Source organism: Onychomys torridus, chromosome 4 (assembly GCF_903995425.1).
Source record: "Onychomys torridus chromosome 4, mOncTor1.1, whole genome shotgun sequence".
Taxonomy (NCBI): domain Eukaryota; kingdom Metazoa; phylum Chordata; class Mammalia; order Rodentia; family Cricetidae; genus Onychomys; species Onychomys torridus.
In genome coordinates, this window is record NC_050446.1 from 11084026 (window position 1) to 11108729 (window position 24704).

General features: G+C 53.1%; 1 protein-coding gene across 1 annotated transcript in view; it reads right to left on the reverse strand.

Moving 5' to 3' along the window:
- Nucleotides 1-9183, reverse strand: part of Col5a1 (collagen type V alpha 1 chain) — a 154160-nt gene extending 144977 nt beyond the window's left edge. Inside the window, 1 exon segment of the mRNA XM_036184070.1 lies at nt 8652-9183. Coding sequence (XP_036039963.1) covers nt 8652-8760 — 109 coding nt within the window. The 5' untranslated portion in view covers nt 8761-9183.
- Nucleotides 9184-24704: the final 15521 nt, after the last annotated feature.

A 24704-nucleotide genomic window follows, 5' to 3' on the forward strand; every position in this document is an offset into this window, starting at 1 on the left:
AGCCCTCTGTGCCAGGGCATTACTAGAGAGCGGGAGAGGCCCTGGTGCAGCTGCAGCGACAGTACAAGAACATGTGGGATGCACCAGTCTCCTGTCACACACCAGGCGGTCACTGCAGGTCCTCAGCCCCAGGCTGTCACTCAGTGCACCAGCCAGCAGCAGCCTGAGGCCTCAGAACCGCACAGCCAGGACAAGCCCTCCTGCTTCAGAATCATCGACTTAGGGGATAGCCGAGCTGGGAGAAGGGGCTGGAGCCTGCCCTATCAGCCTAGCCACTGGTGGCTGGAAGTAGAGCAGTCCCAGGCTTCCCTGCAGCTCCTTAATAAGCCCCGGGGAGTCAGTTCCATGTATGAGTCCTGCAGGTTCCATGTGTGCCCCACACAGGAACATACTGACATCATATGTGCCGCCATACAATGACAGCAGCTACAGCAGACAATGCAATCCCCATTGAGCTCACCTCAGAGACGAGGCGGCACCCTGCAGATGGGGAAACCAAGGCATGGTAGATGCCTCTGTTGTGCTAAGTCCCAGTACACAGGAAAGGGCAAGATGCAGGGACCTTCCTTCCCAATCCCTGATTGTGAGCTGGATGTCCGGGGGTGTGGGAAACAGCTGTCCTCTGCCCCTCTGGCCTGGGGCCTGCAGGGCAATGACCCTCTCTAAGCTCCATCTTGGTGACTCTCTGTGTCCTTCCCACGCAGAAGGGTCACAAAAAAAGCAAGGGCAGTCTCAAGACCACACTAGTGTACCTTCAGCAAAGCAGACTCACCTAGAGGGAGAGAATCCCTGGAGGATAACCGGCAGAGCCCAGAGAGGTGGAGGAGTTCTACCCAGGAGGTTGGCTTTTAGAGACATATGCCCAGAGAGTCACTAATAAAAGCAGGTGGTGTCAGAAATCCACTTAATAAATCTGGGGTGAGGTGGATGAGGCAAGGCTGGCAGTGGGCAGACCTGGGGCATTGCAGAAAGTGGGGCCTTGTACTAAGTCTGACATTTCCCCCACTACCCTCAGTGCTAACAGACTGACAGCCATGTCATGTTCCAGAACCTCACACTCCCATACACACCAGTCCAGCCCTGATCCCTAAGATCTGCTGGGAAGTAGACAGGCGTTTGCTGAACACCAGAGTTTTGCCTTTGGAGAAGAATGGCTGTAACCCACAGCCTGGAAGGAGGCAGTGTTCTGTCCTTCAGCAGGAGAGGCTATGTAAAGACAGGGGATGGTGGGGGCATGCCAGCCTTCACACAGATTTTCCTTACACTATTTCCCCAGCCAGGCCCTCCCATGTTGAAATTCAAGCCCTATCAGGAGGACCTGAGAGAACACCTCCCCTAAAGATCCTTCCCATGTCTTCAGGACCCAAGAGCCAGACTAAATTCAAGGGCTCTCCCTGTGCCCACCATGGCAATTGCAGGCTGTCCCACACTGGAGCAGAGACCAGCTTTTCCCACACCTGCGTGGTCTGCCACTGTCGTCTCTGTGAGCTCTGACAACGAAGGAAAATTAGCTGGGCTTAGCATGTCGGCTGGGCATATGCCTGGGCCACTGCCCTCCCAAAGGAGGAAGCCTCGGGGGTACCTGGTCCTGTATCAGAAAGGGAGGAGAATTGCCACTGAGTACCTGGGTGGGGACATTTCTGTCGTCCTGAATCACTCACCTCTGGCTAATGGAAACAGGGAAGCCAGGCCATGTCCACCTCACTGGCTTTGAGCATGGGTCAAGAGCCAGCAGTACATATGACTGTGGTAAGAGCCAGGGGCAAAGTGAAACTTGCATGGTTTCTTGTGACCTGGCCTGGCAGAGCCTCCATGTACACACCTGGAAGGATCAGTTCCACCCAAAGATGTCTGAGAGCACAAACACTGTAAAGGTCATGCCTGGGGAGCACTCCACAGGTCATGCCTGAGGAGCACTCCACAGGTCATGCCTGGGGAACACAAAGGAGCACAAGTTCTGAGCAGGCCATGCTTGGAGAGCAAGATTAAAAGTGAAGATGAACAGGAGCCAGAAAAGAAGAGCAGGGGAGAGTGCCCTCTGCATCCATCAAGGGACACCTACCTTCAACTGTGCAAGGGGTGGACCCCAGGGTGCTTAGCACAGTGCTTCTGAGGCAGGCCTGGAGACACAAGCTGGTCTCTGATTGGCCAGTGCTCCTTAGGGGCTGGCAAGTGCCTTCTTTTGGTTCTCCAAAGCCTCTTTGGGGTTGGCAGGAACTACCTTATCTTGGCAGGTACCACCAATGACTGGCACAAAACCCAACGGTGGATGAGTATTTTTCTGCTTCCCATAGTAACCGCACTTCGCTTGACAAATTCACCTGTGCACATGTCTGTCCCCTCTACACATCCTACTTCAGAAGTTCCTGTCAGCCAGGGATGGCTCACCAGTTGCTCATCAATGCCCTGGCACCCACAGAGGCTATGAGATCTAAATGCCATGGAGACCAGTTTCCTCACTGTAGCCTTAGGCTTCCCCTCTGCACAATGCAGGAGGACGGCCCGCTGTTCTGACTCTCACCACACTACAATGTCCACTTAGGCTAAGACGCTCACCAGGCTCATTGGTGAGGCAGTTTTTCCAAGCTGTCTCCAGTGCCCCCCCCCCACACACACACATTTTGATGTCATTTTGTGCCATTTATTTCTCTTTTCTTAAGGGTGATATTAGACTCCCCATCGCCAAGGCACTCGTAAAAAAGAAAAGGGTGGAAACTGAATTTTCTCACAAGAACCCAGCTCTAGGACCATAAAGATTGTTCTACAGATGCCTGCTGCCAAGCCTTGCAGCCTAAACTCAATTCCTAGAACCCCGATGATAGAAGAGAACCGACCTTTGCAAGTTGTCCTCTGAACACACACACACACACACACACACACACACACACACACACACACGCACGCACACGCACACACACGCACGCACACGCACACACACACACACACACACACACGCATGCACACACACGCGCACACACACACACACACACACACGCACACGCACGCACACACACGCACACGCACGCACACACACACATACACACACAAATGCAATACCAAAAAAAAAAAAAATGTTAAGAAAGAGCTCTATAAAAAGGAAGCAAAGGTGTGCCCATGTCATGACCAGAAGCATCTCAGAGTCTGCCCCTGGAACTCCAAGTTATTACATTTTGAGGAAAGTGGGTCAATCTGTGGTTCGTGTCTTGGGTCTGAGTCACCAAATAATAGTAACATTTACCGCTGGTGTGGGGTCATTACTGAAGCTGGGAATATTCCAGAAAAATGACTGTTCATAAGGAGCTGAGAGGCTGACGGCTGGGACCACATGACGTGGTGACAGAAAGTGAACCTGTGGCATGCAGTATGCACCCAGGAATGTGTCTCATCTCCTGTTCTTTCATTCCACCCCTCCCTCCCCGGAGTGGGAAGAGGTGGCCAGGAGCCATGAATGGCTGGGTCCACTGGTACTTCCTGACCCCAGAGCCTCCTCATAGAGAAGTCTCTACAGAGGAAGGACATGGAAGTACCTAGGCCACATTGCACAGGACACACCTCCAATGGCTGCATTTGGGGCCTCAGGAGAGGTGAGACAGTAACAAATGGACACTGCTTCCCATGCTTACCCCATCCTGAAGACCCAATGTGGCCCTCCAGGGAACAGGGCGGGTGACGCCAACAGCACATGACAGCAGCTTCTAGCAACATCGAGAACCCCAACGAGCATAACAAAAACCGTAGCGCTTATCTGCTCTTCACATGACTGTGTACTGCTCCCCCAAGAATCTGCTGTGGGTGCAAGCATTCATCTGCTCGTGAATGGGGAAACTGAGGCGCAGACCATTGGGTACAGAGCTGGGAAGAATCGGAGCCAGGAAGGGCATGCAGGCTGCCTCACCCAAGCCACTTGTTCTTTCCACCTGCCACCTGGTCTACAGGCAGGCTGTGTCCCACAGCAACTGCAGTGTGGCCTGCGAGAAGGACCCAGGCAGCCTCCACCCACTGTATCCGGGCACATCCAAGAGCTTGGCCAGAATTGCCACAAGCATCTGTCAAAGTGCTGACCAGCAGATGAGCTGATTACATTGAAAATAACTAGATGGGGAGCCCAGGTGTCACATGACATGGCTCGCATCAAACTGGGGGAACCTGTGGACCAGTGCACTTGGTGGCAGAACCCAGGGCCTGTGGTCACCAGGAGCTCCAGGGCTCCAGGGCCATGAGCACCTCTTCATTTCCATTGTACACAGAGTACAGAGTCTCAGGAGAGCTGTGGAAACACACATGCTCATGTGTGTGCTTTCATACTCCCACACATATGTGCAGTTACACACACAGTTGTTTCACACATGCAGGCATACAGCACATACAGGGACATGGGATCCACATGGGCAAGCACATTACACATACACACAGTCTGACACACACATAACACCCATGAAACAACCCTGGAATTGACCTGTCTAGTGCCTTCACACACACTCCTCAGGTGATACAACACCACCCTGAGGGGGCTGGGCAGCATGCCACACGCAGATGAGAGCCAGGGAAGGAGGACAGGAGCTGCGTGGCACCTCCTTTCCCATATGCACCCCTCCTCAAGCTTCTAGACTCTTGATGTTCTGAGAGGACTTGGGGAACCTTTTCTTGTTGCAGATTGCTACAGAGCACAGCTTGTAAGACAGCCCTGAGTGCCCGAGCCTACGTCACTGCCTAAAGGGCAGAGCCACCCAGTCAGTCTCAGGCCCCCTCAAAGAGACACGTGCTAATCTTCCCACTTTTCAGGAATGGAAACTGAGGCACAGAGACTGAGTCTGGCCTGGCAAACCCCTCAACCTTGGAGGCAGAGAGAGCACAGGCCGGCTTCTCAGCTGTGCACATCCCCTGGAGCCGCCGCAACCTCACCACCGAGGAATGTCCCCCACAAATCATCCCCAGAGTTCCACAGGCAGGGCCAAAGCCTATCTGGTCTATATCATATGCCGCTAGCACGGTGCCAGGTCCTGCCTCCCATCCCGAAAGGATGGGGGTACCAGGGAAAGTTAGCAGAGCTCTGGGGACCCCTACTCATTCTCTCACTGGCACTTTTGTTCCCCTGGTGCAGGGTCACCAAGGCAGGCAGGAACTGGGGGCCTGCCAACCCACTAACGAGGGGCTTTCCAGCCCAGGGAGAGGGCCCAGGGTGACCCCACTGAATAAGTTTGGAATATCCAATGAGGAAGGAGGGACAGGAGCAAGATTAAAGTCAGGAGGAGAGGACAGAGTGGGGGAGGGTAATGAAAAGCAAAGGGGGTCAGGCCACCAGGGACCCCCAGGGAGAGATCCTCCAAGATGCTTCCACAGGGTCCAGCATGCCCGAGGTGGCCCAAGAACAAGAAGAAAGGTGTCTGGTGCCAAGAGGGAATCAGGAACCCCTTCTCCACCGCCCCAGCACCTCCAGGCCAAGTGCAAGCTAAAAGCCTGTGGTTCTTGAAGTCAAGTAGCTGACAGGGAAGTACCTGGTGTCCAAAAGGAGACGGGAGACTGACACCCACTTCAGAAAGCCACAGACCCCCCCCAAAAGGAGATCGAAATGAGGACTGAGGGCAGGGAGGATGGAGCAAAGAGGGAGAGAGGGCGCAGGGAGAGAGAAGGAGGAGAGATCAGGTAGAGGCAGCAAAAGGAAAGAGCGTAAACTCTGCATCTGCCCCCCGGGTCCTGCCTGGACTGGGACCCCGAGCTGGGACTATAGCCCAGGGTACTGGCTCTCCCAGGGGAAAGCAAAGAAATGTATGTGAAATCAAAGAACAGAATGCCTGGACCTGGGCCAGGCAGGAGGGCAGTCTTTCACTCAGGGCTCTGGCCAGGTAGTCAGAGGCTCTGCTCACCCTCTACTGAGCTCTGCCCAGACAGGTACCAGCAAACTAGCCACCAGCATTAACTGTGCCCAGAGCCATCGTTGAGCAGGTTGGACAACCACACACTACAGTGTCCTAGGGTGGGGGAGATAATGCTTTCCTGGTACACTAGGCACCACTCACCATCCGTGCTATGCCAGGAGGAGGCCAGGTTAGCGCCTCCCTACCCTACTCAACAACTGTACCTCCGCAAGAGGGTACAGGCTGATTCAGCGAGGTAATAAAGAATGGAGAAAGAGGTGTCCAGCCAGAGGCAGGGGCAGGCAGCGGACATCAGATGGCCTCCACTAAGGGTGTGGCTATGAGGAGCATCCAGAAATATCTACAGGGTGGGGTGGAGAGGCAGTCTCTAGCCAGCACTGCAGGGCCAGCCCCCAGGACAACATCATCAGAGAAGAGGCTGTGAGCTAACCCCAGGAGAGGCTCTGCTACCGCAACTGGGTACCAATAGCTGAAGAGGACCCAGAGTTCCAACCCTGCGGCCAGAGTAATACACCCTGACAGACACAGAGGGCTTCTCCAGGGGGCTGAGTTCCTCCACCAACTGGACTTTGTGGGAAACGTGAAGGAGGGACGGAGGGAGGGCCCAAGGGTGTCCCTGTAGCCAACTCATTGAGTCACAGGAAATTTAACCATTCAGTATCTGTCAAGTCTCACAAAACTTGGCTGCCTTGCCCTGCAAATGGTTGCAAAAAGCAGTCACGTGACTCGAGCCCACCAATAGCACATGGAGGAGATGACCTCAATTTCCAAATATTGGGGTCACGTTTCATTTCCCATCACCCCCACCCCCCCCCCCCCGTTAAGACTTTTAGCAGCTCCCAGTGCAATCTGACTTCTCACTCCTGCACACACTTGGCCAAGAAGGAGGCAGAAGGACTGTGCTCACAGCAAACTCAGAAAACATCTGGCAGAGCCTGGAAGGAAGAGGATCAGGGTAGAGTCCGCCTGCACTTTCTCCTGACTTGCCAGCATGGAAAGTGGACTGCTGCCTCTCCGGCCACACACGGAGGATGCTTTCCAAGTGGGTACCACCCCAGGAGCAGGAGAAAGCCTCCTGGAGCCCACCCAGAAATGCAGTGTCTTTGCATGCTTCGAAAAGTCTTTTGTCCAAAAGCAAAATGTCTACCACCACAGCCAGGACCCAGGCCGCCCCTTCCAAGTGGCCGCACCCTCAATAGCAAAGCAAAGTAGGGTGGGAGTGACACAGGGCAGTGATGGAATGAAGCAGAGACATGGGCAGGGCAGGGCTGGAGCAGACAGTTGGTGCCAGGAATGCCCTACTTATGCCCATGGTAACTCCAGCTGCCCGGGTGAGGATTCCCTCCTGAGGTTCTAGGGAAAACCCACTAAAGGAGCTGGGCAGGGCTAAGTACCAGGGTAGCATTTTGGGGGTGGGGGGGAGACAGGAGGCTGACCCCATCCTGTCCATCTTCCAGTTTTCTGAGAGTCTCCATCATCCCCTACTTCTAACTGAACCCTGCAAAATCCAGGTCAGTTGGTCCAAGTCCCAGTGAAGTGGGCATCTGCCGTGCTCTCCCTCTGCCCCCCAAGGCCCTGGCGCTCCTTCCTACTCTTGCTTATATCATGTACCCACTGGGCACTAATGGTGCCAGGAAGCAGGAGAAGAATATTGTAATTGGCCATGCAGCATGGAAAGTGATTCTCCCACCAGTCCTGGAAGCTCCAGCTGAGAACAAGGGCTGACCAGTCCACTGCAGCCACCCACTGTTCCGAACTCCTAACCGCCTTCACCTCCTATCGCTGCATGCCTGGATGCCTTCCTGCCCTGGCCTGTGGTGTTCAGGGGTCTGGGAAGATTTATCCCACAGCTAACCAACAAAAGTGATGCTGAGAATAACATTGCTGCCCAGACGTGAGCCTGGAAGTGCTGGGATCCAGACAGGGACAATCAGTGCCTCCCTGATTCTTCCCAAGAGATCAGGGCTCCTTCGAAGGGCCCATCCTGGCAGGAGGAGCCTCACATCTGCAGATCATCTGAGCAGCTCCCAGTCCAGACTCCAAGGCTCTCTCCTGGCCTGGCTCTCCGTTCATCCCATCTTTGGGCAGAGAGCCCAAGCAAACTACCTCTAAAGGGTTAGGAGGTTTGTGGTCAGTTTAGGAGTAGAGTTGGCCTGCCTCCTAACAGGGCTCTAGAGTGCCCCCTGATCGCTTGGCGGGGACTACAGGGAACCCCGTCTCCTGGGAAAGCTGAGAGTCAGCCCAGACAAGCGGGAGGGTGTGTACCGAGGGAAGTCCAAAGCTGGGGATTCAAACTTCTGGGATCCTCTTCACCCCCAGGAGTCCCTGAGGAATTGAATGGCTTTGACTCTAGGGGGCGGCCCTTCCTAGCTTTCAAAAGGGAAGTTTCTGCTTAAGCGCTGCGTGGGATGCAGCGGGTCGCCTGTGTTGTGAGACAGGCAATGTGAGGTTTGGGGACAAAAGTGTGACCATCCCTGCTCAGATCTAACACGAGGCAGACTCTTCCTTGGACTCGCGCGACAGCCCCACCCGACTGGCCCGTTTGAGGAGGGGGCGGTACGCCCGCGGGGTTGGAGTTGGCCCGGCTCCCTCTCCCGGGCCCCCAACGAATGGTATTCGTTGTCTTGCCCGGTGCATTCCACAGGCCAAGAGAGAAAGTTCTGCAGGCTCGGAAGAGGCCAGTGGCGAAAGCTTCTGGGATGACAGCGGCCCGGCAGTTCCGCGCGCGTTCTACTGTCCCCGGGGCCCGGTCCCCCGCGTCCCGAGCGCCCTTACCTGCGCGGCTCGGAGGCGGCGCCCACAGCAGCAGCAGGAACAGGAGCAGCGGCGGGGACAGCAGCGGGGCGCCGGGGCGCGCAGCTTTCCAGCGGGTGTGTACGTCCATGCCAGCGGGGTGCGCGGGCCGGGGAGCGGGGTCGCACTCGATGCACGGGGACCAGGGACACGGCCCGGGTGGCGGACGCAGAGGGGAGCGCGACAACTTCAGGGAGTCATAGGAAGCTCGGCGCCCGCCCGATCTTCCCCGCGGCGGTGGCTGTCCTGGAAGGGGCGGTGGGCGCGCTCGCCCACGGCGCGGGGATCAACTATGGCCTGGGACGGCCGGGACCCCCTCACTGGCTGCTCGCGCGCGCCCTGTCCTCCTCCTTCTAGTCCCTCGGCCTCCTCGCCGCTGCCGCCCCGCGACCCGCTCCCCGTGGGCGCTCAGCTGGAGTAAGGTCCTGCGCCAGCCGCGGGGACGAGGAGTGCGGACCTCGCCTTCGGCGCCCAGCACTTTTTCCCCCTTTCCCTCCCTCCCTCGCTGCTGGCAGACACCGCGGAGGCTGTCGATCCCCAACGCCTGCAGCAAATCAGAGCCCGGCGCCCGGCTCAGTAAAGCCGGCCCCCGCCTCCCACTGGGCGCCGCGGGCGAGGGGGTGGGGACAGCGGGCGAGTCGCGGCGAGGAAGGGGCTGGCCCGGGGCGGGAGCGGACGTGGGACGGGGGCGGCGCCCCCGTTCTTTCTCCCCGCTCTGGGCGGCGGCCTCCGGAGCCCGATGGCCCACCCTGGTCCTCCATTCTTCCCGCCCCAGGTGCCCCGACCTGGCCAGATTCCGAGAACTAGCGTTGAGCACCACCACCACCCCCCATCCCGAAGTTTGATCACTTGAGTTCAAAAGAGAGGGAGAGAGAGAGAAGGAGATTGCTCTATCACGCCGGACTTTCTCTTTAAGGAGGAGTTCCGAGAGCTCCTCTTCTGGGCGGAGACTCAACTTGTAACTCAGCCAGAAGGGGCTCCCTAGACTGTGACTGACAGAATAACCTAGCGTTGGGGACCCGCCTTCTACCTCTCCCCCAACTAGACTGTCAAGGATGCCCAGAGGGGCCTCAAGTGGACTTGGGGTAACCAAGTTATTAATCAGATAAAGGGTAGCCTCAAATCCCACCCCACTCTCTTCCTACTGACCCTGGTGGTCCAACCACTTGTAAGGAAAAGAAAAAACCCCCTTCCAGAGCTGACAGATCCCCATCCAGAGCAAAGAGAGACAGGAGTGTCTCCCAGATTTCTCCAGGCCCAGGAGGCCCTGCTGGAGCCTGACTCACCGCCCTGCCCTTCTCCAAGGGCTTCAGGGTTTGTTTAGAAAGAATCAGAGTGAATTAAGAAAGCTTTCAGATGCAAAGCCATGGCTGCCTCTGAACACATTTCAGCCTGGGAGGATTTGGGAGTGATGGGACTCCATCTGGCTGGGACTCCTTTCTCTTGTGACATCTTCAGACCCCTGTGAGATTCTCTAAATGTCCTTTCTTCTCCTCATTCTCCAACCAGGAGGGCAGAGGCAGTCGGGGGTACAGGCAGTCGGGGGTACAGGCAGTCGGGGGTACAGGCAGTCGGGGGTACAGGCAGTCGGGGGTACAGGCAGTCGGGGGTACAGGCAGTCAGGGGGTACAGGCAGTCGGGGGTACAGGCAGTCGGGGGTACAGGCAGTCGGAGGCACAGGCAGTCGGGGGTACAGGCAGTCAGGAGTTGCGGGCGTGGCTGTGCTCTGATTCTTGAATCTGGGTATAGGTGGCTAGGACTGACTTAAGCCACACTTTGCTAAGTGTGGGACATCCCTACAGTGCACAGAGAGGAGGGGCGGGGATGAGAGAGAAGAGAGGGAAAGGCAGGCTTGAGGGCACAATTGAGCACACAGACTCAGGCGTGGTACAATAAATGTTAAAGTCATTTGTATAGTTCAGATAGATGGTTAGGAAATAATTATGTATGTGTATGAGTTGTATAAATGGCAGTGAGATGCGTACATGTGTGCATATGTACACATGTGGGGCATGTACGTGTGTGTGTGTGTGTGTGTGTGTGTGTGTGTGTGTGTGTGTGTTTTGCAGGGTATACTGTGTGCCTGTGTGTGCATGTTGTGTGGAATGTGTGCATACATGTGCATATGTATAAGAGGTGTGTGTATGCACATATGTAAAGTATATGTGCGTGTGTGTTATGTGCATGTGTTCATGTGTGTGTTACATGTACTATGTACATGCATGTGTGTTGATTAATCTGGGACCTCTGATCCTCTCTTTCCCATGCACCTCACTGAGTGAAAGTTTCCCTCTGGCACTCCATGAGGCCCTGCCATACCCCTTTGATCGGCAGTGGCCCACCCCCACCTTCAAGAAGATCAGCCTCTCCCTGTGGACAAAGAGTGCTGACACTCGTCAGCAACATGGTTGCCTGCAAGCAGTGTGGCCTTCCCAGTTCCTTCTTGGGGAATGCCTCACTTTTCCCTGGGCACACATGAGCTTCTCTTCTGGAGGCTGGTCCCTGAGGAGCCCAGAGTTAAGTGTTCATCCCAAGGTCATGGAATGCCCTGTTGGGAGCCATGGGAAGCTTGGGCTTGACATAGACATGTTGTGTTGGACAGTTTTTATGTCAATCCCTGGGCTGGTTGAACAAGCCATGAGGAGCAAGCCAGTGAGAAGCACCTCTCCATGGCCGCTGCATCAGCTCCTGCCTCCAGGTTCCTGCCCTGCTTGAGTTCCTGACTGCTTTGATGATGAACAGTGGAACTGTAAGCCAAATAAACCCTCTCATCCCCAAGTTGCTTTGGTCATGGTGTTTTGTCGAAGCAATAGAAACCCTAAGACACACATTTTACACCCTCTGAGGAGTAAGCCATGCAATGACTGGGCCAAGCTGGCAAACAAAGCTTCTAATGGGGTCCAATTCTGGATTTGGGGGAAATGAGTTCCTTATCTCACCAGGGAACTCAGAGAAAAATCTCCCAGTTGGGCGCCTTGATGTAGGCCCAGAGTGGTAGGAGAGAGAGTGGGCTACCATTCCATTGTTGAGTTCCATGGGATGTGAAAGCCTCAGCCATCCATAGGCTTTCACCAAGCTCAGCTGACACAGCCCACCCACACACTGTCCCCAACCTTCATCATTAGGTCCACATAACAAGAGAGATCATTCTTCCCATCTACAAGTGAGGAAGCTGAACGTAAGGGCCTACCCAGAGACAAATCTACAACTCAACTCGCCATGGCGGAACCAAGACGAGTACCCAGTCCCCGCAGCTGCTCACTAGGCACAGGATTCTTACCCTCTCGTGGTATACAGATGTCAAACACCTGCCTCCCAGCAGGAGCATCCAAGCCATCCTGCTCAGGCCCAGGCAGCCCCATACCCAGCATCCTCCTGTGCCCATTGGCATCTCCTTGTAATGGAGAGTCCTTGGGATTCTACGTACTGTTCAGTCTGTTTGCCAGCAGGACTCTAGGCTCCAGGGAGTCTGCAAGAAGCAAGCTGCCCAGGGACCCCATCTACACCAGTCTGTGATGTTGCACCAGGACTCCATGATCATGGGAGTGATTCTATACTTGCACCTTTCTCTTTCAATCTTAACTGGCCATATGCATCTGCTAGTGGCATGCCAAAAGAGTTGACCTCCATCCAGTGGCCCCTGCATGTCCCAGCCAACCATACATGCCAATACTCTCTATTGTCCAATACGGTCCTCCAAGCAAAACAGCTGCCATTATCATCAGGTCAGCTGTGCCTGCTTGCAGGAGTCCATCATGATCAGGCTTGTGGACTATTGCTATGCTCTCATGGAAGGAGGGGGTGGGAAAGGTCATCAGACCTGAGACTCCAGGGGAAGGAGAGGTGGTTCCCTCCTTCTCAGAGCATATGGAGTATCCCAGACAGCTGTCCTCACACACATTACAGGCATGGCTCTGATGTCCCTCCAACAAGTCACAGGCCTCTGTGGCTCCACAGTAGGTGCAGAAAGTTGTGGATGAGCTGTGGCTCTGAGTTATGGCTGGGGACATTCACACCAGCAGGGATGCCTTTGTGTTGTGCCCAGGGGAGAGCTCTATCCATCCATCCTTCAGCTGGTCTTCAGAGGTCAGGCCAATGCTATAGTTGCTCATGCTACTAGCTGCAGGACCTGGTCATAAGTGTTCCCTGTCTGAGATATTTGTCACCTGTGAACCGACATGGTGAAACTGACTCTGGGATTCCCAAAGACTCAGATGAGAAGGTAGGTGGCAGGTTTGGGACAGAGGGACAGGGTAGCCCTGGATTCTCCCTCTGTGTATCCAGCCACTCCCTGCACCAAGCTGTTTCCATGTCCTGTCCACCAAGACTGGCTTCTTTAACCTAGTCTGGCTAGCCTTTCCCCTCTGGTGCCAAACAAGCCTTTAAAAATAATGGGATTTCCAGGCAAAACAGCCCAGGAGACAGTAGGCTGACTTTTGGCATGAAAAGCAGGTTTGCAGGGAATCAGACGACAGCATCCTGAGATGCGTTTTCCAGACGGTGGCAGCTGGCACACAGATCGTCTCCTGTAGACTGTTTTACAGAGCAGGCTTGAGACTTCAGGCCAAAGAAAATGTCCATGGGAGAAATTCCTGTTTCATCTCTTTAAGAACCATCTGCAGAGGTGGAGACAGTGCCCCTACCACAGAGGACTGTTCCCAGGGTCAGTAAAGTCACCTAAAATCACCGAAATTCCTGCTTGTCTGTGATGGCCCTCCCACACAGGGATCTGATCTCATCAGAGCTGCCCCACAGGGCTGCATGTGCATGATGGCCAAGATTATAGGCAGCTCGTGCAGAGCCAGCCAGGCCAGTTATGTGGGGAGTTTAGAGATGAGATCCAGTCCTAGGAGGGAGAGGCCTTGCCACACCGGCACTCAGAAAATATCCCTGGCTCCTTTGAACAGTCACTTTTAGGAAGGTGTACTGATCAGCTTTTGTCACTTTGACACAAGCAACAATCATTTAGGAGAAAGGGACCTCAGCTGAGGAATTTCCTCCCTCAGATTGCCCTGGGGGTGTATCTGTGTGTCATTTCCCCAGTCATTGATTGATATAGGAGGGCTCAGCCCACTGTGGGTGGTGCCATCCCTGGACAGGTGGTCCTGGGAGAAATAAAAAGGGTAGCTGAATGGGAGACTGGGAGCAAGCCAATCATCAGCGTTCCTCCCCGGTCTCTGCTTCAGTCCCCACCTTCAGTTACCCCTTGAGTTCCTCACTGATGGACTGTGGTTGGGGCTTGTAAGCCAAATAAGCCCTTTCTTCCCTAAGTTGCTTTTGGTCATGTGTTTATCACAGCAATAGAGAAACAAAGTAGAACAGAAATAGAGGCTACCTGGACTAGGGGTGGGAAGGCAGGGTCAAGGATTGGCAGCAGTGTCCTGGAACTCTAGGAAGCAAGGGCTGCAGGGCCCCACAGATAATGCACAAATGTCTCCCCAGACACTGTCCACCACCGTGTGCCTTCAACCAAGGATCATGTAGCCCTTCATGATCTTCACTCCTGTGTGAGACCCACCCTCCTCTGCTCTGCACAGACCACAGATATAGGAACCAGAGCCCAAGATGACCATCACAGGAGAAGAACAGTATTCTACCAGTTCTGCCACAGAAATTTAACTCTCTCCGATAGCACCTACACACACACACACACCTTCCTCTTCACAGCTACCACTGGCTCTCAGTCACCTGGCTAGCCCTGTCAATTGAGCATCCCTGTGAGGAATTCAAAGGCAACTATTTCAAAAATGACCAAACTGGGGCCTTGGGGACCCAGCTGATCTTGGACAGCAGAGCTTTGTATCCGTCCAGGTCTGTGATAACACTTGTTATTGCTAACAGCCAAGCTGTGTCCTTCCCCTCCAGCAACCACTACTACTATGTGCACACATCCTAAGGATGCCTCAAAGTTCAGCTGTAGGCAAGCCTCCCCAAGCCCTGGAACTCCCTGAGCAAGGAACCAAGAGGCACTGTGGATTTCTGGTCCCACTCATCTGCCCACCATCTGGCCTGAGAACATTAGTGGCTGATGTCACCTCATAAGGACCTGGTGAGGCTGGGATTTGGAACTGGGTCTCCCAAGTACAGTGAGCACACCCTGAGACCTCCCAAAGCTGGGGATGCCATCTTACATGGTTCTTAGTCTGAGGTCAACTGAAGAAGAAGCAGTTGATGCTTAGTACCAGAGCCTGTGGTGATCTGATTTAATCCCAGTCCATTTTTCACTCTGGGCATTGGGACACCATGGCCAGGCAAGCATCCTGATAGTGAGGATGCACCCCGCTCTCTGGCAGAAGCAGCTAGCTTTGCTCTAAGTTCTAGTACAGTGACCACACCAAAGCATCTTGTGCTGCCACCTGAACAAACCCGGAACTAAAAGTAACAAAAGCCCCCTCTCCAGCCTGGAGACTGCAAGTCACTGTGTGTCAGGTCACCTGCCTTCCAGAGTTACTTGGAGGATCCCTCATACCTCTTCTGCTCCTGCTGGGGACAGGTTTCTCTGACAGGCTACCAAAGTCCATCTTGGTCTCCACACCACCTTGTCTGCTTTGTAATTATCCTAGGCCTCTCTAGCAAGAACATTTGTGACAGACATGTACAGTTCATCTCAAGGTCTTTAACTGAATTGCATCTACATAATCCATTTGCAAATTAAGTCACACTTATAGCACCAAGGATTAGGACACAAACATGGAACTTTGTGCCGCTGGTCAACCCACTACAGCTCCAAATACAAGAAGACAGGCATCTGTGCCCCAAGCCCTCTAGCCCCTCCTTCTCCTTGAGCCAAGAAGATGCTGAGCTCCACAGCTGTGGCCTGGAACAAAGGGCAAATAGGGGCTGCAGTGCAGTTGGGTGCCAGTGTAGACACCACCCAGCTTCCTGTGCTCCCAGAGCCTGTTCCCAGCAGGAGGGCTCAGCTGGCAAATGGACTGGCCACTGGGCTGTGAGCAGTGTGAGATGGTGGTGCCTGCCAAACTCCAACTGGGACTGTTGGTTTTTCCAGAAGGCTCTAACTTTATTTGTTTTCATTTTGAGCATTAAACCAATGTTTTTGATGGAAATATCAGCCCTCTTAGACTTTCTTCCATAAGAGGAAATTTAAAAAAGGGATCTAGCCTTTAACTGGAGTCTCACCCAGAAGCTGAATTCACTTGTTCCTCAAAGTCACTGAGCTTGGTTCATAGGGAGAGTTTGGCCTGAGAGGATGATGTATGTAATTAGGGGAGGGTGGGAGGCAGTCAGGGAGGGGCAGGATGAAGAAGAGGAGGAGGGTGATATTGGTGAGACTCCAGAACAAGCCACCTATCTGACCCCTTAATATAGTGCATGTGAGTGTGTGAGTGTGTGTGTGTGAGTGTGTATGTGTGTGTGTGTGTGTGTGTAAAAGTACATGTGTACAGGTGCACACACTTGTGAGTGATGGGTGTATATGTGGAGGCCAGAAGTCAGCCTTCATGTTATTCTTTAGGAGACAATCATTTTGCTTTTTTCTTTTTAGATAGTCTTTGACTGAGACCTGGTGCTGACTAGGGTTTTCTAGCCTGGCTGGCCATTGAACCCTGGGGATTCTGTCTCCACTCCCCCAGCACTGATAATACAAGCTCACACCACCATATCCATATCTCTTCAAAAAAAGACTTAGTATTCTTATGTATGTGTTTATGTGCGTGAGAGAGACTGTTAGTATATACACAATATACAGGTGTCTGTGGAGATCAAAAGAGGGCATCAGGTCCCCTGGAGCTGAAGTTACAGTACACTGTGAGCCATCCAATATGAGTGCTGGAAGCGGAACTCATATCCTCTGTGAGGGTAATATGTGCTCTCAACCACTGAACAATCCTTCCAGCTCCATGTCCATCTACTTTGGGTGGGTTCTAGAGATAAAACTCGTGGCCTCAGACTTACAGGCAAGTATCTCCTCAGCTCCAGTTACCCCCTTTGGTCCTCACTTGAGTCATAGTGAAAGAGATACAGGACTCTCAGGTGTCACACAGAGCAACAGGATTTCTAGGTGGAGATACAGGGTCCCACTTGGGGTGATATTATGTTCCCCAAAATATTGTGCACCCTAATAAACTTATCTGGGGGTCAGAAAACAGGACAGCCACTAGATATAGAGGCCAGAGAATGGTGGCACACACGCCTTTAATCCTGGCATTCCAGAGGCAGAGATCTGCTTGGATCTCTGTGAGTTCAAGGCCACACTGGAAATAGCCAGGTGTGGTAAAAGCCTTTAATCCCAAGAAGTGATGGCGGAAAGCAGGAAGGTATATAAGGCGTGAAAACCAGGAACTAGGTTGGTTAAGCTTTTAGGCTGTTAGCAGCAGTTCAGCTGAGATCCATTTGGATGAGGACTCAGAAGCTTCCAGTCTGAGCAAACAGGATCAGCTGAGGCACTGTCGAGGTGAGGTAGCTGTGGCTTGTTCTGCTTCTCTGGTCTTCCAGCGTTCACCCCAATACTGACCCCAGGTTTGTCTTATTAATAAGACCTTCTAACAATTTGTGCTACACCCACTGCCAACATGTTCCCTAGGATGTATGCCCTTGCTGCCCGCCTCCAGGAAGATTCGCTAAAGGTGCTGCTCAGCTTGATACACAACAGGACAGGTGTGAAGGCGATGAGGTGCTGACAAGGGGTAGGGTGCCCCGGGTGGCTGACAGTGGAGAGGGCCACAGGCATGTCGACGGTCTGTTACTGCTGTCATATCTAGGAGAAACTTTCTAGAAAGATGTAGCTGAGTTAGCCCATCTTGAGTTTGGTGGGGCCCAGATGCCCTCAAGAGTATCCTCCCAAGAGGGAGGCAGAAGACAATTGACAAACTTTGGTGACAGAAAAGCAGCTGGAGTGATGTTCACACAAGCCATGGGATACCTGGAGCCACCAGGACCAGGCAGGCAGGCAGGACTGGCCACTGGAGAAGTTCAGAACTGCTCCTGGCGCTCCAGTGGCCAGTCCTGCCTGCCTGCCTGGTCCTGGTGGCCCCCAACCGTAAACTATTTTCATTGTTACTTCATAACTATAATTTTGCTACTGTTATGAATCATAACATAAATTTTTTGGAGCTAGAGGGTTGTTGATGGTGTCACAACCCACAGGTTAAGAACCACTACTCTAGAGGGACCATGGTCCTGTCTACACCCTGATATTAGCCTGGTAGGCTCCAGACCTGGAAGAAAATGAGCCTGCTTTTTAAGCTACCCAGTCTGTGGCATTTTGTAATGGAAGCCCCAGAATGCTTGGACACAACCCTTCTGAGGCCTCCTGGCCAAGGGGATAGCCTAGAATATAGGGTATCTCAGAGTAAATGAGTTGGTGTCAGCTGGGAGGAGTTGGGTGTGTAAGAAGAACCAGTGGCAGGCCCGGGTTCAGGTGGCCGGTGACCTGGTCATATATCCTCCAGGTATCTCTCCTGAGTTGGATGGAGGAAGAGGAACAAGACCTAGGTCACTCCTAAACAGGGGGGGGGGCACACAGCCAGGAAAGCCTGCATGCCTGCTGCCACCATCCCAGCTGGACTCAGGAGGGAGAGGACATAGAGGACACAGAACAGGCACGTCTCCCTCTGGTCCTAATGAGGAACTTGCCAACCCTGAGTGCCACTTCCCTGACACCATCACCAAAAGCACTTGGGAGGGACAGTTTATTTAAGCTAGCTTGTAGTCCAACATGAAGGGAAGTCAGGGCAGGAACTCAAATAGGAAGCTGAAGGTAGGAACTAACGCAGAGGAATGCTGCTTCCTGGCTTGATCCCCATGTTCAGCCTGCTTTCTTATATAGCCCAGGGATACACCACTCATAGTGAGCCAGGCCCCCTACATCAGTCATCAATCAAGAAGATACACCACAGGCTTCCCCTAGACCAGTTAGTGGGAACATTTTTTCAGATGGGGTTTCCTCTTCCAAAATGACCCCAGATTGTGTCAAAGTCGACATAAAATTAGCCAGCATGTGGATCCGGGAGGATCCACAGAATAAAAACACAACCAGAAACACTGAAGGTCCCAGCTGCAAGAGCAGTTCCACGAGGGCCTGGGCAATCTGCAACAGGAAGTGTGGGATGCTCCAGGTAGCATGGATACAGGAAAAGGAGTGGGCCTTGGGGAGACTCCCAGGGTGAGGTTGGGAACAGATGAGAAGTCTGTGTAGGCCTGTCTGGTTCTAGTCCTCTTCCAAATATCATGTGAGACCCTCTACCCACCCACCTTCACATCAGAGAAGATTAGGCTTGGGCCAGTGTTTGGTGAGTTTCTGGGAGACATTGGACATGAAAAGTGTCTTCTGGTCATTTCCAAATGGCTAGGAGAGGTGGTTAGGAGGACGTGCAGAAAAAGAAAATAGAGCAGAACGCAGTCCCCAGGGACACTGGACAGGGAATAAGCAGGGAATGGTGTTGTGATTATTCAGCATAATGAGCTTAGGTGGGCAAACATTCGTCTGTGGCCTTGACCTAATTTGGAAGAAGGGTGGTTACAGACATCAATGAAAACACATGAGATGACATTGGCGTGGATAACTCAGGTGGCACTGAATCCAGTAACAGATGTCCTTACATGAAAAACACAGAGAAGAGTCACAGAGAGGAAAGGAGAAGCCATGTAAAGATGAGATGAGCAGGAGATGCTGAGCCCATAAAATTCCCCACAGAGCTGAGCCTTCCACGCCTGCCTTTCTGACCTTTGGCCTCCAAGACCATGGGAAAATACATGGGTATTGTCTCAGTCCCCAGGTGGTGCAGTTTTGTCACAACAGCGTCAAGACGCAGAATCTCTGCACGGTATACCTTTTCCTCCTTAGCCACTCGGCTCTGAAGACGGGAAACTCAGAGCTGTGAGCGGACAGCTGGATTCTCAGCTTGGCAGAGGGTGTGATGGGGGGGCCACCCTGCCTGCTGCTCACCCCTGCTCTGCTGATTTGTCCCGTTTGTCTCCCAGACACTGTCCTCTCGGGTACCTGGCGCTATGGGCTGACCACCTATCGGTGGCCTCTTAGGCTCAAAACTGCTGGCACTGCAGTCCAAGCTCACCATGACATCCATTCTGCATTCCTGTCCCACCTCTGGGTTAGGAAAAACCAAGCCGTGTGCCAAGGAAAATGTACCAGAATGTTGGGTAACAAGTGTTAATGAGACCCTGGGTTTGGGCATCTCTGACTCCTGCCCCCTAAGGAGATGTTCTCATTTACTAGGGCACCCAGCCAAAGCCCCTTCCCATTCAGGATCGTCCCCATACTCTTTGAAGCCTATGGGCTTGGGCCAGCTTGGAACCCTGGGCTCTAGCTCCTCTCAGGAAAATTAAAGCAACCCGCAGCTGGTGCGTGCTGGCATTGATTTGCTTCTCTTTATTTTTGTCAACAAGGAGGTTGGTTTTAATGAGAAGCAGCAGATCCGGGCTGCAGACTTTCCACTCTTGCAGGTCCCAACAGCAGCAGCCTGACTTCCCACCCCAGGTGGGAAGCTGTGGAGTTTGTGGACCTCAAAAAGCAAAGAGAAGGAACAGAGGAAAGACACTCAGCAGCCAGCCTCCAGCCTTTCCCGTGGCTGGCTGGCTGACTCCCAGGCTGGCATTCTTGTCCCCCAGGGGCTCCTTTCCCTGCAAACCTCAGGTCCAGGCACTGTGGTCAAAGACTCAATTTCCTGGTTTGTGACGTGAGAACCAATAGGATTGATTGCCACAGGGACTCCGTGGGTTCACAGGTCTGTACCTGCCCAGAGCGACACTAGGAAAGAAATCTGGTGGAAGCCCCTAGTCCAGGACCTCTGGACTGACACTCTCCTTTGCTCCTGCAGATCCCAACAGCCCTAATCTTAACCCCTCCTGTCAGTCTAATCCTCCCCGCTTTCTGGCCATGAGGAGGCAGTGGTATTAGCCATAGATGGCCAATGCTGTTACCAGCTGTGCCCATGGTATCATTTGATGGCTTAAAATCAGGCATGGCAGGACTGTGTGCAGTTGGCCATGAGCAAATGGTTGAGGCCTTTGTCCTGAATTGTTAAATCTTCCCCAGTATGGTCCTGGTTTCTGACCTTGCTCTCCCCCTGGCTGCTGGGGAGGGATGCCATTTTCCCCGCCAGGTGGCAAGGAAAAATTTCCTCCTATCTTCTTCAAAGCTGGGATTTCCTGAGAGGTGGCCATCTGTTCTCCTCAGACGCCGTCTTCCTCACCAGCTGCCTGCAGATAGATATCTGGAGGGTTGACACATGGAAGAAAAATTGCTCTGTATTGGCCAGGAGGAAAGAAGATGGAGTGATGCTGTGGAGTGGGAGATTATTTTCCTTTACCCCACACGTGTCGGACCCTACAAAGCTACCCCCAGACTTGTTCATCTGAGGGCACCCCCAAATCTCTTCTCACCTCAGAAGTAAGGAGTCACCTTTACTGTGAATAAAGCCCCCTGTTGGCTTGGCCACACTTCACTTTCCCATCCAGGCCTCGAGATGCCCTCTTGGGAACCAGAAACCAGCTCTCAGAGCATGGTCACATTTGTGTCAAATTGGGGATGGTAAAGCTGGCACTCGAGGATGGATAGTTCAAAGCCAATGCCTGAGGCCAGCTTTCAGTCAGGCCAAGGAGGCTGCTGCTGGCATCACAACCTCTATCTGAGGCTCACTAGGCTAGACACCCTCTCTCCTGACCCCAGCAGGGACTGGAGCTGTACTCACAAAGGACTGCACTGTTGGCCTTCCTTCAGATCAGCCACCACCGGACATCCTGGATACAAAACACACGATTTTGTTTACTTTTTGAACAAATTAAAGCAATTATCAATGCTAGGTTGAAAGTTGGGTCAACTGATGATGTTTGGAGAGAGCAGGGATCCCCTTTGTCTGAAGATGAATATCGAGCATCACTGGAAAAGGCTGTGGTTATATAACTTTTTCAGACACAGTTTGTCTTCTATACCTCAGAACAAACCAGCAAGTAGAACATGAAAGACTTGCAGAAGTCAAGAGTTGCCCACATCATGGCTGTGTGTGTGGCTAACTGAGAGCTCAAGGTTCCTGGCTCCTGGCTCCCCCATTCCTGTTCCCAAATAGACAGGCAAGTTTCTAAAAAAAAAAAAATTCAATGACAGTATGATGCCAAGAACAGATCCTGTAGATGGAGCATGTGGCCTATGTTGGGCGTTGTGCAGACCCAATGCAGACCAACACCACACTTCATCCTTGCAATGGGCCTGCACCTCTGAAGCTGTCAATGCCTTCCCTTCTGTGCAGTTCTGAAGTAGAATCAGAATCTGGAGGAGGATAGGGAGTGTCAGACTGGAGTTTGGACTCGGTCTGCACATCTGGCCTTTGGATGTCTTCACCCCTAACTTGGATGACTCATCAGCTGGATTTGGGATTCACTGTTCTATAGTTTCTTGTAAAGGGAATCCCAGGCTCCCTTTTGGGGTAGATGGTGGATATGGATTTGGAAGAATGCCTTTTCTGAGAGACAGGTTGCCCAGGGAGGCCTGGGGTAAGGAGGGTCAGGGATTGCCTAATCTGGACAGCTGACCTGCTTTCCCCTCCTTAGCCAAGCTTACTGTTCCAGAAAGCCCACGTTCCCCTGGCTGCCAGGCTGAGTGAGCCTACACACAGGAAAGTCTCTGTCACCTCACTGGCCATGAGCAATTGCTGGACAGAGGGGGTTGGGAGGCATGAAGACAGCATCTTCCTGTGCAGAGGGCAAGTCCCCAGGCAGGCCTCACCCTAGCCCATGGACAGAGGCAGTAGTGACTGAAGGGTATGGAGGTACAGAGATTCTGAGGTAGGTGGGCCACAAGTGGGGGAGGTTAGTTCAGAATGGCACAGGACACAGCCATGCAGGGCAGTGGTTGACTCAGTGCCAACGCCAAGCTCCAATGTTCAGCATGTTTAAGCCAGCATGGTAGCTACACAGTGGCTTCTGTGGCAGACCCCACAATAGAAGTTCTGAGGGGAAACCGTATAGTCAATGGAGTTTCTGAACTCATTCTTTCTATAGGGTTTGAAGACACCACACCTCAAGTTCTGCTGAAAGAAACTCGGGGAGTTTAAATGGGCAAACATATAACCCATTCCTCCACCACTGATTGTGGGAAGGCACATTTCAACCCTCTGGAAGACAGATGAACCAGGGCCTGCAGGGCCATGCAGGCCTGTTAGGTCACCTTGGACAATCTCTTTTTCCTCTCTAACCTCAGCTTCTTCAATACTGGATTCTGGCAGGACAAAGAACAAGCATGTGCTATGAAACTCTCTGAGCTGGGCAGAGTGTGCATTCTGTAATCTTAGCTGGAAAGTGTGGGCAGGTCCTTTACTGCTACCCGAGACTGCAAGGTGAACCTACTTGATGGCTCTGTGACCGTCCTGTGAGATGAGGTGTGACTGAAAAATACACTCAGTCCCACAGACAGTTCTAATGGAAAACACTTTCAGAGAGAGAGAGAGGGAGAGAGGGAGGGAGGGAGGGAGGGAGGGTGGGAGGGAGGGAGGGAGGGAGGGAGGGAGAGAGAGAGCACTGCTAGGAGAGGAAGGAGCCAGGTCCTTGGAAATGAATCACATAGGGTAGGTAGTAGGCTGGGGCAGGCTCTTAGCTAGTACATGACTTCTGTCTGCTCTGGTTCATTCCAGCTCTGGAAAATTCATCAGTGTAACCCAGAGGAGGCCCAAGGAGGCCTATCTGTCAAACTCTGGTTTCCCCCACTGATCTTGATTGGAGACGCTACTTGCACAGTCGTGTGCTTCTATCGGTGGACCTTCCTAATTAACTATAGAGTCCCAGTGGACTCTAGTCTGAGGCCATCCTCTTCCAAGTGACCATATATGGGTGGCAGATGCTGGTGGATTATTCAGAGCTCCGTGAAGTCACTAGTTCAGCAAGATGCACCAGCTGTGGACACTGTGGGTAGTTCAGGTTGGTGGCAATGACCATCTTCAGCAATGTGATGGCGGGATAGGGAGAGGGCAACTGTGGAGCTGCAGAGGGACCCGGTATGGAGACGGGAAAGAAGAGAAAGAAAAAGGAGAGAGGAGAGAGGGGGAAATGGTTCAAGGAGAACAGACTGTACTGAGTGGACGCCTGGACGCGGGGATTGAAAGATAGACGTTCAAATTGTGAGCAAAGTGAGGAAGGACCTCCTCAGAACCGCATGTGGACCATCAGAGGGCAGGAGGCAGTCTGTCAGTCAGAGGGTCTTGTCTGCCATCACTGGTATGAGCTCCTTCCCCTGCTGTCTTTATGAGGCATTAAAAGCAAGAGTTAGCCTCCTTGTGCGCCCCTGGCTCCTCAGGACTAAGTGCCAGGCCTGACTAATGGAGTCCTGAGGGCAGAAGCACAAGGGCCCTGGATTCACAGGCTCAGGCAGAACCATGTGCCAACGCAGGCAGTGTATTCCACCCTCTGCTGCGGAGACTGCAGCATGCCTGCCTCCAGACCTCCCCGCTACCTCCAGCCCTGCCCTGTCACATCCACCCTATCTGGTGGAATATGACCAAAGGAAAGCCCTGTGTTTCTTTACAGTGGGCTTCCTGGCTTCGGCACCATGAACACTCGGGGCTGTCTGGCATGAGGCATCTTGGGCCACACAAGATGAGTGGCAACCTCCCTGGCCTCTGCCCAGACAATGCTGGCATCATCCCCACTTCATTCTACCAGGGGCAGCACCCCCAGATGTTTCCACACACATACCCCTAAGCAAAACTAACCTCTGTCGAAACAACTGTTCTACATAGAATGTAGACCTGGTCAGGGAACACAATCTATACAGTATGCCTTGATTTAGGGCGACAGTGACCATCATGGCATTGTTCCTGAGGCCCACACTCTTAAAGAGTCTAAGCCTTGGTCTGGTGACCTCAGAAGTTTTAGAGGATCAGGAGATGCACAGTTTTGTCTTGACGGCTGGGGGAGGAGAGCAGGATCTCTTTGGCCACTACCTGGCTTTGTGGTGTGGGGTACAAAAGTCACAATAACTGAGCCCAGCAGGTAAGGAGCCTTATAGCCAAGCTTGGGAATCGGAGTTTGATCCCTGGACCCCACATGGTGGAAGGAGAGAACCAATTCTTA